This window comes from Passer domesticus, chromosome 2 (genome assembly GCF_036417665.1).
Source record: "Passer domesticus isolate bPasDom1 chromosome 2, bPasDom1.hap1, whole genome shotgun sequence".
NCBI lineage: Eukaryota > Metazoa > Chordata > Aves > Passeriformes > Passeridae > Passer > Passer domesticus.
Window position 1 is genome coordinate 4,495,149 of NC_087475.1, and position 15,005 is coordinate 4,510,153.

Genomic DNA, 15,005 nt, shown 5'->3' on the forward strand with positions numbered 1-15,005 from the left:
AGTGACTCTCTGAGCATAGACAAATCCAGGTGAGAATTTCCATGAGAAAAACCAACCAGAAAGGAACTAAATATGATTTTAGATGGGACCAGCCCTTGTCCCAACACTTTTACCAGAGGCAGCAGGTTTGCAGAAGGCTCTGCTGGAAGATGAAATTTGCCAAACCCCTTTTTCCCCAGTGGGTGTAAAGAACTTCAGAGGTCCCAAAACTCTGCAGATTTATCCCAGAACTGCAGGATTACCCCGAAAATCCCTCTTCATGTCCAAGCAATATTTGTCCAGTGAAGGGTGACAACACCTAAAGCTTCACTGCTGTCACATCTCATTCCCTTTCTGCCTGGCCACGACCTCTGCCTTGCTGTGAGCCCCAGGGTGTGCTGGCCACACAAAGACAATTCCCTGGTCATACAGGACATTTTCCTGCTCTTGGAAGGAGGCAGAGATGCTCTGGTTAGTGATGGATCCATGTGCATTTCACAGCATGGGCAGGCAGAGTGAGCAGGAGTTTCAGTTCATGCACAGGCAGTCCTTGGGAGCTGCTTCTTCCCTGCTGACTCCAGAAACATGCACATGATTTTTGCCAAATTCTTTCTACATTTACACCAAACTCTTTACCCTATTAACACCAAGTTCTTTGCCATATTAACACCAAGCTCTTTACCATAATAACACCAAGCCCTTTACCACATTAACATCAAGTTATTTGCCATAATAACACCAAGCCCTTTACCACATTAACACCAAGTTCTTCACCATATTAACACCAAGTTCTTTACCATATTAACACCAAGTTCTTTGTCATATTAACTCCAAGCCCTTTGCCATATTAACATCAAGTTCCTTGCTGTAACACCAGACTCTTTGCCACATTAACACCAATCTCTTTGCCATATTAACTCCAAGTTCTTTGCATATTAACACCAAAATCTTTACCCTATTAACTCCAAGGTCTTTGTCATATTAACACCAAACTCTTTACCATAATACCACTAAGCCCTTTGCCACATTAACACCAAGTTGTTTTCCATTTTAGCATTAAGTTCTTTACCACATTAACATCAAGTTCTGTACTATATTAACACCAAACTCTTTACCATATTAACACCAAGCTCTTTACCATATTAACACCAAGTTCCTTGCCATATTAACACCAAACTCTTTACCACAGTAACATCAAGTTCTTTACCATATTAACACCAAACTCTTTACCATATTAACACCAAACTCTTTCCCATATTAACTCCAAGCCCTTTGCCATATTAACAAACACATCCAGACACACTGAATGCTGAAATGATGCTCAAGCCTGTAATAACTCACTCAAGTCATTCATGATTTCTGTCATCCCAAGGGGTTAAGATCAGCTCAGTTTTCAGATATTTAGCATTTAGTAAACTCCTTCCTAGTAAATTGACAAAGTTGATTTAAACTGTTTCATGCAATAATAAATTATTTTTATAATTTTCATACACATATAAGGTGCCTCTAAAGACAAAGACCTTTCCCTCTGCCAAGCAAACAAACCAAAAAAACCATCACCTCAAAACCTGCCTTGTTTTTCCTTGAGGAAAAGTGAATCAAAATCTATTTCAAAATGCTCTGAGGTTCAGCATGTAAAACAGTGACATTTCTGTTTTTCTTGGTCCTTCCCAGCACTGGTCTCCACCTGTTCCCAAAGAACACAGCCTGTCTCTGTGCACTGTGTGTCTGAGGAGAAGGAAACAGGACAGGAGGCAGAAATAATATTCCAGACAGCTTAAATGAAATCTGGATAAATCAATAAAAAATTCAGCTGCAATTAGCAGCATTAGCTGTGTGCTAATGGCTTGTTTGCTTCATTGCATGAGGAGCCAGGATAAAAAAGAACTATTTGCTTTCATTTGAAATTCTATAAAAAGTAACAGACTGAATTATTGTATGTATGTTGGAAGACTGAAGCCCAAGTCATCTGCTGCTGTTTTTGTCTCTAGGCCATGCCCCATTTACTGGGATGAAATTCCTGGGGAAGTTTTTGGTCTGGTCTACAACTCTGCTTTATAAAAGTGATGCCAGTTTGTTCTGTACAAGCAGCACCGTGTTACACTCCAGGCTTGCTTCCTCCCTCCTGCTAGCTGGTTATTAGGGAGGGCAGGGAGCATTGTGACATTTTACAACCAGGGAAATAAAGAAGACTTTTCTTTAGCAGCAAGTCTTCTCCTTCCTTCTCAATTAAAAAAAAATCACAAGAAAACACGGACTTGGAAGGGAACTGTACAGGCACTGTGATCAGAAAGACCCTGGAAATGCCTCTAGATACAATATGGGAGGGAACAAGGTGAGTTAAAAAGTGCTGTGGGTACTCCTGGTTCACAAAGGAAAGCCAGCTTTGTTCCTCTTCACAACCAGCACCTCATGGAGAAAAGGAGATTTTATCTGTAACTCTCACTGCAGCCCGATCCCAGTGTGAAAATAAAAAGGGAGGCAGAAGAAAAGCAGAGGGGAATTTGCACCACGGGCTTTGATTGAGATTATGAGGAGAAGCCAGAGCTGTCGTAAACAAGTTGTGTGAAGACACAGGCAAAAGTTGGAAGACAATGCCTGAAGTTTCCCAACTCAGACATGTTTACATTCTTTACACCTTCCACAGAAAACTGACATTCTCTTTTCCTATACACAAAGGTAACAGAAACAGGAGAAAGTTCCAGGCAGGTTTTCCCACCATGCCAATGAAAACTGATTTCTGCACCGGAAAAAAGAGCAAGAGCTGGCTGAAAGTTCTGATTCCAACACTCTAAACAGCACTCTAGATTTCTACAGGGAAAAAATCCTGGCAGGCAAACAGTGACATAAACAGGTTCAGCATCTGTCCCCCTCCCCAACATATAAAAATCTCAGCCCCATGCATTACCAACCCCACATTCAGTGCTTTACATCAGTGGAAAGATCAAACCGTGACAGCTTTTGCTTAATTGCTGAGCTGCCTCTATGTCAAAATCCAGGAAAAGGCACAATTTTATAAACATTTTTTCTCTTACGTACAGTTTTAAATCCTTAAACTACCAAAATATAGAAAAAATAGGAAAAGCACCTACTCCTTAGCTTCCAGCTCCACACAGCTCCAAAGCACTGCTAAGCATGTATGGATTTTTGACAAATACCTCTTACCTGTAAAAGAGCAATGTTCAGATTCCTTACTAGATGTTATCGTCATGACAAGTCAAACAATCTTTTTTATAGAAGGTTGGGTGGCTTTTCAATAAAGCATGTGTGCATTAAAAAAAAAAAAAAAAAAAAGACAGAAAATATCCAGGACAAAACAAACCCTCAGAGAGTCTCCCTTCCCTCACTGTCAGTCAAAAACAAGTTGAAATAAGCCTGAGTTGGAATTACCTGAATAAAGAAACTGGAGACAGGGAGGGAGGAGAGGGAGGGAGGGAGAAAGAGAGAAAAAAAAAAAAAAAAGAAAAAAAAGAAAAAGAGTCCGAGAGGAGACTCAGTGATGTCAGCAGTGTGTGTTAAGGAAATCTACAGCTGAGCCCAGCAAACTTTATAACTGCACAGCTCTCAACACCCAGCTACGTGGTAAGCAAATACCTGCTTCAGAGGAAACTAATTTACTTCTAAAGAAGTCAGTTAATCTTTGAAGAAACTTCAGCCAGGCTGATCAAAGTCCCCGAAAGGCCTTATTTCCTAAATAAATAAGGTTATGAGTGGTTGTATAAAGCTAAGAAAAGAGGAAGAAGGCTAAAAAGTCAACGTTATTGATTACCCCTTTCCTGCTGGCAAAAGGGACATTGAAACTCATCTGAAATCAATTCAGGTTATGGTTGTCACACACTGAGCTGCAGCAGCTGAAATCCCTGACCAGCAAATTTTCCAATGTGTTTATCCACAACACTCCTTTCCTTTGATGGCTTTTTCTGGGTTTGCCTGGGTGCTTTTGTCTCCCAGATGCAGAGAGCACAGGCAGGAATGATTTGAGCAGGATGGAGTCAGGTACTGGAATTTGATGGGATTCCCTGGGAATGCAAACAGCAGCAGGGAGAGGGAAGATGCTGCAGCACTAGAAAGGCTCGTGTGAGTCCCTTGGATCTGTAATTCTGATGCCCTTACACTGTAATTCCTGGGAATTCCAAATCCCAGCAAGCTACTCCAGGACAGGAGAGCTCAGCATCACCTGCAGGCACATCCCACAGTGCCTGGATAACTCCCTTCCCTTTCCCTTGGGAGAAGGAGCACATCAAACATCGGGATGAGTCCTTCACCAACCAAACCCATCCCACCCCAAATTCCCAGGGAACACACCAGCAGAGCCAAATCCCTGCTAAACAGGGATCTAAATGCCATTAACAGATATTCATAATGCCATGATATGAGACCAGAGGAAAGCAGGAGCTGGAATTCTGCTGTCAAGTGCAGCATTCAGGCAGTGCCAGTAGGCAGCAGCTGTTTTGCATTTAAAAGGGCAACACTTAGAGGTGATTTTTTTTTTTTCCACTTTGCCAGAGACTAAAGAATTTCACACGACTTGGATTGTTCCCTGAATCCATGAACCTGTTGCACTGGTGTCTCTCTATATTTACCATGAGAGAGATGGCAACAGCTATAAATATATTTATATTTATATATAAAAATGTCTGTGAAGGTCTTTTCCTGCTTTCAGATGAGCTGTTCTGTTTGCAGAGCTTTGTCATGGTATGAAGCACCTACACCAGGATTTCTTTTTCACAATCCAGTTAAATTATATTTTGCTGGGATTATACATTATTAAAAATACCCAATTAAACCTTTCCCCTTCTTTCTTCTGGGTAAAGTTCAACAAACTGCCCTCATCATAAATGAATAATGTGCTGTTCCCACAGATCCCCCTAATCAGGATTTTTGGAACATAGTGACCATTAAATCCACTGTGAGGGGCCTTTGGAAGATCATAAGATGAGGATATGCTCTGAAAGATGCACAACAGTTCAGATTTCAAGCTTTGTGTGCATGATTTAAAAATGTAAATACCTTTCTTTGCACAGTTTTCCACTTTAAACAAGTGTCACTTATGCCCACAAGCTCTGGGGCTGTTCACACTGCTGCTGAGGTGGGCCAGAAGGAGAAGTTGATTTGTCAGTTTGCACCCTCCAAAATGCATAAATTCTTTTTTTTTTTTTTTTTTTTTTTTTTTTTTTTTGTCTTCAGATTTACCAGGGCTAATAATTCTCTTTCCTTGCAGCAACCAAAGGTGAGTTCAAAAGTGTGGGCCAGAGATGTTGAAATACTGATCCAAACTTCAGCATTCAGTAAATCTGAGCAGGAAACCCCATGGTGATAAGAGGCTTGCTCAGGGCATTTTCAGATTTTATGTTGGCTCTGGATGAAGTTAAGCAAGGAAAAGAAACAATAAAACTGGATCCCTGGCAGGAAGGTTAGCCCTACTCATCAAATCTGCACCTGCAACTTGATCTAAAAATCAGCTATTTTACTGAAAAAGTGCTTTGGGCTTCTCATGTGGAACATGGTCCAGCTCAGAAGGATATGTGAAGTGTCATGGGGAAAAGCCACAGCCACTCTTCAAGCCTTATCTCTTTTTTTCCAGTTCCTGGGAATCCCCAAATTATGAGTTAAAAATCAGACACAGCATATAAAGAAACTGGCATTGTTGTAAAAACCAGAGAAAAGGTTCTTTCCCAAAACAAGTTCAGGATGTCCTGCGCAGGCAGAGGTGTCATCTGAGAACTGCTAAACACCTATTTGTGCTTTTACGCCACTAAATCCATGTGTAAAGCTGAGCCTTGTCTTGGTAAACACAGATATTTGTGCTTTATGTACTCTGTGTTTTCTTCAATTATTTGAAGACAGCCCTCTAGTTTTTGTATTTTTCCCATATGCTTTAGAGTATTCATCTCTTCATCAAACCACTCACCTGATTCTTACTGATGAAGTTCTTGATAAAAACAGAATTGAAAATGTTAAAATTCATTATGGAGATTCCCATGAAATAAAGGTAAAACATTAGACCTGGAGGTGCTGCAGGGAAAAATGCAATCCAGGGAACTGTAGAATGGTTTGGGTTGGAAGGGACTTCAAAATCATCCAGTGCCAGCCCTGCCATGGCAGGGACACCTCCCACTGTGCCAGGCTGCTCCAGCCCCAGTGTCCAGCCTGGCCTTGGGCACTGCCAGGGATCCAGGGGCAGCCACAGCTGCTCTGGCAATTCCATCCCAGCCCTGCCCACCCTGCCAGGGAACAATTCCTCATTGCCAAGATCCCATCCAGCCCTGCCCTCTGGCACTGGGAGCCATTCCCTGGGTGCTGTCCCTGCATCCCCTGGAAATTGTCTCTCTCCAGCTTTCCTGGGGCTCCTGCAGGCCCTGCAAGGCCAGCCCAAAGCTTCTCCTGTGCAGGTGAACAATGCCAGCTGTGCCAGCCTTTCCTGCCAGCAGAGCTGCTCCATCCCTCTGCTCATCCTGGAGCCTCCTCTGGGCTCTCTGCAGCAGCTCCAGCTTCTCCCTGTGCTGGCCAGGCCTGTGAACGCTAACGGGACAGGAATCTTCACACTCCAAAAAACAAGAGACCACACTCTCCCCTCTTACATGTGCTCCCAGCATGCTCAACACACATTTTTCCACCTTTTTTCTTTTGTCACAACTCTGTTGACATTGCAGCAGTGGCCACCCTGAGGAATTCCCAGCCCGTTTTCCAGCCTGCTCCAGGTTAATGCCGTGGTTTGAGTCCAAGCCCTCCACAATATGCTCTTTGCATTATGAGCGGTTGTGGCTGACACTGCTGCTCCTGGGGGAGGTTTGTGCACATGGAAAGCACATAATTGGAAAAGGATTTTATTCTGCTTGATGAGCTTCACACAGAAGGATCTGGCTGAGGAGAGCCCAGCTCTGTTCTCAATGAAGCGAGCAGTGACCTCTGTGGAAACCCTGTTACCACAGCTTTCCAAAACTTCATCCCAAGTTTGGATGTGAGAAGGCTGCAGTTGCTGAGATGTGTCTTATCTGCTCACATTAGATGGTTGTTCTTCATCCAGCTGGCTCAGGGTTTCAGACCCCCAGCTCCACTGCTGTCCTGTGAGGGATGGAAGGACTTTGACAGCTTCCAAATTTAAGTTTCTGCCCAGAATTTTTGCTTCTTGATGACAGAAATACTGACATGTTGCCACCCAAGATAGCAAAAGGATTTCCAGGTAGCAGAAAGCTCTGGAGGAAAAACAAGCTCCTGAGAAAAGTCACTCATTCCCAGGCACATTTGGCTGCCTTCTCCCTGGCTGTGGAAATGAGCATCTTCTTGGTTTGGTTCTTGCCCAGAGCCGGGGAAGATTCACAAGCAGGAATTCAAATCCAAGCTGGCTTTCCACACCAGAGTGAAAATGACAGCGGGCTTCAGATCCAAGAGGGATTTTAATTTCCCCTCCCCTGCCAATCTGGTCAAAATGTCTAAAGCAGCAAAAATTCACCTCAGACTCCTGGAACTGGTCCTCATATCTTTGCTTTGTGATACTCTGTGGTGGGTGCATGCTCGGTTTGCCGCACCATGAGCCAGCAGGATGCATGAACATCCCCAAGGGGAAGTTCTGCTCACATCACTGGGAGCTTCCCAGCAGACAAAGCTGCTTCCTGCAGCACTTCCAAGAGCAGACAAGTCTCCTGTTCCCGCAGGTCATAGTTATAACATGAGGTTGGAGTTGTTGCCGTGGGATTGGATCCACGCTCACAGAAAACTCCGCTCTGCAAGACATAATCCTCAGTATTGTTCTCAGCTGCAAGCAGGATGTCTGGCCCAAGCAATGACCCAGGGTTATGGCCTAGAAGAGCTGCTCCAGGGGATGATGGAGAGGCAGGGCTGGAAGCAGCCAGCTGTCAGAGCCACTGACCACAAGAAACAGAGGCAGCTTTGCTTGGTCTGTCATTTTCCTCCCCTCGACCCATGGTGGTCTCTCTCTTGGGTGTTCTGTGGTTTCTCCTCAAGTGTGAATTTCCCTACTTAATAGCTGCCCTGATGACCAGGAATCCTTCTGGGAACTGCTGGAAAACCCCAGCTCCTCAACCACTGGATCCCTCCTGTTGATGTGACACAAGGAGCAATCCTCAGTCAAAGAGAAACTTTCATCTTCAATTTCATGTATCCTCAGAAGCACCCTTTGGAGGACAGCAGTGGGAAGGGAAATCTCTCCTAATCAGATTTCAGTTGTTTGGGTCACTAAATCTGCAAAGTCCACTCTGCATTGTCCAACCATGGAGTCACAATTTCTAATTCTCTAATTCTCTAATTCAAAACCCATTTCTCAGCAGTGTCCAGCAAGTAGATCAGGTTTTTTCCTTACCTTTAAAACTTCAGGGATATTTTAATGGAGCTTTGCTTCAGGATAACTTGAGAAATAATGGTTTATTTTACTTGGAAACTTCTTTTAATGAGCACCAATAAAAGGCCTGCAAAAATACCTTTTTAGAACTTTCTTTACTGAATTTCTTTGAGCTGTGACTATTTGGGACAAAAATGTGGCATTATTGCTACTGGTTTCAGATAGCCAGACTAGATGGACTCTCAGGAAGCAGCAGTAAAAAAGCAGAGCAAATTAAATGAGTACCTTCGTGCATTTTTAAACATGTCTTCCTGGAAAAATAACTTTTGGCTTGAATGAAAGGAACTGCAGTGTGTACTTTTGCCAAACTTTATCCAAGAGGATTAAGAAGTGAGCCTACAGACAACTCCTGAGGTTGACAGAGCATGGAACAATACAGAAAGTGCACAAAAAGAGGGTGATAAAGGGAAGGGCAGAGTTTTCAGTACAAGGTGTGTGTACAAAGACTGTCCTGAAGTTTGCTATCACCAACAGAGATCATGGCACAAGAGATATGGAAAGTGATCTTCCAAACACCAAAGGCAAACATTTGTCCAGACAGGGCTGAAAAAGCTCAACTTCAAGATCAAATTTTTGTAGAAAGCAGAGTTTTCATCGTTGATGTGCAGAACTCAGCTTTGAGAGGAAGTAAAATCCAATCCATGATATGAGAGGGGAAGCAAGTGATGGCTCCATGACAGAAAGGTGGACAGGGGTGCTGGCTGCACCCACTGTCACCAGGATTGCACCACAGTTTCCATCACAACCTCCAATTTTCATGTGCCACGAGCATTGCAAAATGCTGACCTTTGGGGCTGCATTTTTCCATGCTTGCTCCCTGCCCCAAAGGTGAATTCTTTCAGAAATTCTAAGCAGAATCTTTTCAGGGACCATGGCTATTATTTTTGGCTGTTGCCAGGGCAGCTTGCCTGGGGCAGATCAAATAACAACTGGTTTGTTCCTCTGAGCTACAATAAATCCCACCATCCATCATGTGAAGGAGAAAATTAAAGGCATGAAAAACACATCAGAACTCTCCTGATTTTAATGTTTGCAAGGACTGTTTAGGCTTGCAAATGGCAGCAGGTGAAGAAAAGAGAGATTTAACTGGGAGATACTGCCTGACCAAGAGTCTCCTTTCATGATAATTAACTCCAAAGTGTTTATATCAGGAGCTGGTTTCAGGGACAACTATTGAAAAGTGGTGTTAAATACAATCTTCAAGATACCAGGAGAGGAGGCTGGGTCTGTTTTGTCCCTCTGAGTGCCTCTAACATGGGACACTTGCTTTTCTCAAGCAGTTAATTAAGAAGTGAAGGGTTGCACATTCCCATCCATTGCCACAGGCTGGGTCAGTCAGTGTCAAGGGCATTAAATATTCTCCATTTCTCAAAAGCAGAGCCTTAAAACATGGATATAGATGCTGAACTACAGGTACCCATGGCTGAAAATGCTCTCTAGGGGTTTTACAGACCACAGCCAATGCATTAGGATTAAGATGCTGAGCAGCACTCAAAGCCACAAACAACACCAGAACAAAACCCCACGTCTGCTATTAGGAAATTGCACCCAGGTGGCCTCATATACCCCCACACATTCTCCTGATTTTATCATCCACAGAAAATATGTCTGAAAGTTACTGTACAGACAGGAAAAGCCAGTCTCCCTACAGGCCCCAATAAAGACTAGAGCTGTCCAAAGGTCTCTGGGAGTACAAATGTATTTGTTCCAGTATGTCTGGTCTGTGAGGCTGCACACCCTCCAGACTACAGCTTCATCTGGGGACATGTGCTGGAGCAGGGTCATCCCAGAGCACAGGGCACAAATGGCTCTGGAATGTCCCCAGGGAGGAGCCCCCAGAGCCCCTCTGGGCTCTGCTCAGGGCTGGGCACTGCCCAGGGCAGAAGTTGTGCCTCCTGGGAGGGGAATTGCTGGGCTCAGGCCCTGCCCGTGGCTCTGGGGCCATTGCTGGGCCTGGAGCAGAGCCTGGGCCTGCTCTGACCTCTGCACAGGGACAGACACAGGGACAGCCAGGGACAGCCAGGGACAGACACAGGGCCAGACACAGGGACAGCCAGGGACAGCCACAGGGACAGCCAGGGACAGACACAGGGACAGACACAGGGACAGACACAGGGACAGCCAGGGACAGACACAGGGACAGACACAGGGACAGGCACAGGGACAGCCAGGGACAGACACAGGGACAGCCACAGGGACAGACACAGGGACAGCCAGGGACAGACACAGGGACAGACACAGGGACAGCCACAGGGCCAGGCAGGGCTGAGGCCCCTCTCCCTGGGGCTCCTCTCCAGGCTGAGCAGCCCCAGCTCCCTCAGCCTTTCCTGGGCACGGAGCTGCTCCAGGCCCTTGCTCAGCTCCAGGAGCTCCTGTCCCTGCTGTGCTGAGGAGCCAGAGCTGGGCACAGCACCCAGAGGTGTCCCCAGGGCTGGGCACAGGGGCAGGATCACCCCTGACCTGCTGGCAATGCCCATCCCAGTGCACCCCAGGCCTTCTGCACTCTGCTGGCTCATGGATAGTTCATTGACCCTCAGGACCCCAGATCCTTCTCCTCAGAGTTCCTTTCCAGCATTTTCCTTTCCAAATTGTTGTTATTTTACACCCAGTATTGTTCCAACTTCAGCATTTAAGTGCCTGATTATCTACTTGTATTGACTATGTTGTTCAGTCCACCAAAACACTGTTCATGCTCTGTCCTAATACATTCATATTTGACATGAAAACAGCACTTTAATGCCACACTTTTAACCTCAAGCACCACAAAATGCCTGGCTAACATGAAGCTTACAGGGTTCACATAACAATCTTCTTGTTTTATAACTTCCTTTTTCTAGCTGCACCTAATGCATCCCTATGCCAATTATTGCTAAATAATTCCTCCAGGTTTGTTTGCAACCTAAGAATGTCTGGCAGATCTGCAATTGCACCTGCATGTGAACCTTAACATCAGACTTGCAGTGACTTTGCTCTGTAATACATCCAGCTTTTATAGAAACCAAAAGGATGATGGTGAAATCAGACTAGTTTGCCATTCACTAAATTTAGGCATTTTTGTATATGTGAAGCAATTGCTTAACCCCATAAATCCTCATGGCTCTGTGGTGTAAGAGTTCTAACAGAGCTTTCATCAGTGCTTTAAACAGCTTCAAACTGAAAGACAGTGGGTTTAGATGGGATCTTGGCAATGAGGAATTGTTCCCTGGCAGGGTGGGCAGGGGCTGGGATGGAATTCCCAGAGCAGCTGTGGCTGCCCCTGGATCCCTGGCAGTGCCCAAGGCCAGGTTGGACACTGGGGCTGGGAGCAGCCTGGGACAGGGGAAGGTGTCCCTGCCATGGCAGGGGTGGCACTGGATGATTTTGAAGTCCTTTCCAACCCAAACCATTCTACAGTTCCATGTTTTTCCCTGCGTTTCTTCTGCTTCCCACAGCATATCTCAACTGAATCACTGACAATGGACTCACAGGGAGTGCCTGCCCTCTCCACACTTATCCATGTATTCTCTGGCTTCTGAAACCTTGGCCATTGCAACATTCCCTGATTTGAACCACTCTGTCTCTTCCCCCTGTTCTTGAGTGCAGCCTGTTGACAACTGATTTCATCAGGACAATGAATTATACCTCTGGATTGCTTGGAATGAAAGGAACTCTTTTCCTCAGGGTTCATTCCACTGTTTTCTTTACTCAGCTACCTCCAACCTCCACTTGCTCCAATACACCTTTTCAGATGTTTGTGTCCCTCAAAGGCCAGCTGTGCTATTTATCCCTTCTTGGAGGACCTCTCCTATTAACTCCTTATTGGAGCAGAGTTTTCTGCTGGAGGAACTGAGCCTGTCCACAGTGTTTGCGTTGCAGGGAGGAACTGTAATCTCCTAAAGCTGGCTAAGGCAGGCTTCAAAATATTTCTTCCACATTTACTTCACCTTTGGGCTATGTGGTTCACCACTTTTTTTCCCCCCCTCTAATTGTTGGTATTATTGGCCCAACTACATTTCCAGAGAAGTTAACCCTTAGGACAGTGCTCTGCACTTTGCTTTCCTGATCTTCTCTCAGATTTCTCCCTGCTTATCCAGTCTCAGAGTGATTTTCTCAGTGCTCTGCAAGATACTTTTACTTCTTTTGTTTCCCTTCAGCCCTGGCTTGTTTACATTTTCCCCATATTGCCTTGTTTTATTGCTCATCTAGACCATCATTAACTATGTGTACTTTTCAATAACTTCCTTCACTTGGTTTTTTATCACTTCCTTGAATATTTCCCAGCAGATCAGCAGGGAGATTTCTTCATCCTTGCCAATCAGCGGCCTGAAAATCACCCAAAGCCACCGTAGAGGACTGGCAGGAGCTATCCCTCCAAGCTAAACCCTGCTTGGAGGTTTGAGGTGCTTTCACAGGTGAATAAAGCAGGAAAAACCTCTACTGTGACCAAAGCCAAAAGATTTCCAGTGAATATCATGGATAAGATTCCACTGAGCCAGCTGAGGTGGGGGATGACAACTCAGAGAGCCACACAGGTGAGCCTGTCTCAAGAACACCCAAAATTCCCACCTGGATGGTGGAGATAAGCTGGTTTTGGACAGCAAGAGGGCAACACCTAGTCCTGGCCACACTGTGGGCCCTGATGTGACTGTTCCTCCCTGCTGCCCAAAAAGGCACCCCCAGTCCAGAAGAACTCACTGAGCCACACTGATTTTTATTTTTTTTTTTCTGGAGCCTGGCCATCAGGCCCAGGCCATGGAAAGGGCTCTGGATTTCCAATAAGTTGAACCTCCAGGAATCTGGAGCTATCAAAACTGAACGAGACAATTTCGTTCCAGCTTTGGCAAGACAGTGTTTGGACACAGCACATTACAAGATGTCCTGCCAGTTCTGGGTCTGGGAGCAGACTCCAAAGCAGGTGAATCCTTCCTTAACTGGAGTTCCACAGCAAGGAAAATGTTTCACAGAACTCAACCAAAGATGAAACCAGCTGGCTGATGGAGAGGGCTAAGAGAAGTGGTCCTCTCAGAAGAGCTGCCAGCAGTTTCTGAAATGAAGGTCAATTAAATTAAAATAACTGCAGTCTATATCTGCATTGAGATGGGCACCTGTGTGTAAATACAACCTGAATTTGTACCCCCACACTGGTACTTCATGGCAAATGTGTGCACACAGAAAAGAGGCACTTTCTAGAAGGCAGCTTTTCACACATTCCTTGGCAGACTGGATCACTTTCACCTCCTGTGATCCCAGACATCCCAGTGGTGTTGGAGAAGGAAAAGGTCCTTTGCTTCTCTTGGGTTTCTGGAACAGCCTCACACAGATTCCCATTTTTGTATCTCTGTTCCTGACACATTTGCCAATCAAAGTACCTCTCAATCTTCCTTACTCTTCTTATCTCAAGGGCTTTGTTATAAAGTAAAGGAAGCTGGGCTGGATGGTGTTGCCAAGCTTTGAAAAGCTTCTGTAAAACGCTACATTTTTCTATAGTGCTGCAAAGCCCATATTTACCTAATAGACTGTCCAGAGTCCAAAGGAGCTTCTACAAAATTTCTGGTAAAGAGTATTTGTTTTAAGAATTGATATGCATGCCAAAAACAATGTACTGCATTTATCAGCCTGGAACTGTTACAATCTTTTCAGCAAATAATATCCCCGTTTCTGAAAAAGCCTAAAAAGTGTAGCTAATCCAATTGTGTCACCTCTCATTTCCTTCAAAGAGGGGGGAAAAGGCAAAGCTAAGCCTGAAATTCTGGTTTGAATTAACTGCCACTTTATCTCTAAGTGACCTCTTTGTGCAAAGCTATTACTGCAAACACAGTCTCTGAATCATTCAGTCCTCTCCAACGCCTCAAACACAGAGCTACAAGGTAGTTAATTCTATCAGCACTATCATCTTGCATTTGTGTAGGGCTTCTCATCCAAAATATTCCAGCTCTTGGCAGGCTGATCCTTTCCCTGGGTGGGCTCCTCATGTGGGTGCTGCATTCAGCATTGTAAAGGGGAAGGGGGCAGGAGGGGGATTTTACACTTTAATTCCAGTGCCACTGTTAAAGAAAATAACCTTCCATGAGGTGCAAACCAGCAACCAGAGCTCTGCAGTGCCACACAGCCATGGAGAGAAGAAAATGAAGAATATTCCAGGTATTATTCTCAAATCCACTCAGCTCTCTCTGGTAGCATGGAGGGACCTGTGTTAGAAATGTTCAGACCCTCTCCGACAAAACAGACATTTCAAGAGAGAATCTTAGTTATTCAAGTTATGATGGAGCCCTGCTTCTAACCAGGACAATCTATTGTGGTAAAAGCTTTAATTGGAATGATTAAAAATCCAGTTAATTTTCTTCACTGGAATAAAGGCAATTTAAACTCATCACACTATTCCTTGTGGCCAGCCATGCCAGCCCTTCACTGTCTTCCCACTCTGCCATGCACCCACCCAAAATACCTTTGTTTTTCCATTTATTCCTGGTCCTTCCTCAGCAGCCAGGAGCTCCTCTTCCCGATGGCACCTCCTGAGGGTGTTGGCAGGCAGCTGCTGAGGGTTGGGAAGTTCATCTCACCCCTGTCCTGCCCTGCTGCTTCCTGGGGCTCTGTCCTTCCTTCCAGCCCTGCCTGCTCCTGCAGCTCCCTCACTCCCAGCTGCTGCAGCAGGTTGAGGTGGTGAGCCCAAGGGCTGGAGAGCAAAAGA

At 45.1% G+C, this 15,005-nt stretch overlaps 1 protein-coding gene across 6 annotated transcripts in view; it reads right to left on the bottom strand.

The window, feature by feature from the left end:
* Positions 1-14,791, bottom strand: part of KCNJ15 (potassium inwardly rectifying channel subfamily J member 15) — a 34,976-nt gene extending 20,185 nt beyond the window's left edge. The window contains exons 1-2 of one of the 6 annotated variants that reach the window (XM_064406332.1): positions 3,370-3,581; positions 3,072-3,144 (exon numbers count right to left, since the gene is read on the bottom strand). Coding sequence is in view for 2 of the 6 variants with exons in the window: in XM_064406316.1 (XP_064262386.1) it covers positions 3,072-3,190 (119 nt within the window). In the remaining 4 variants the exon portion in view is untranslated. Of the gene's footprint in view, positions 1-3,071; positions 3,583-14,762 lie in introns of those variants that run through there. The other 5 variants (XM_064406321.1, XM_064406316.1, XM_064406336.1 and 2 more) reach the window with 5 other exon arrangements.
* Between the last annotated feature and the right edge of the window lie 214 nt (positions 14,792-15,005).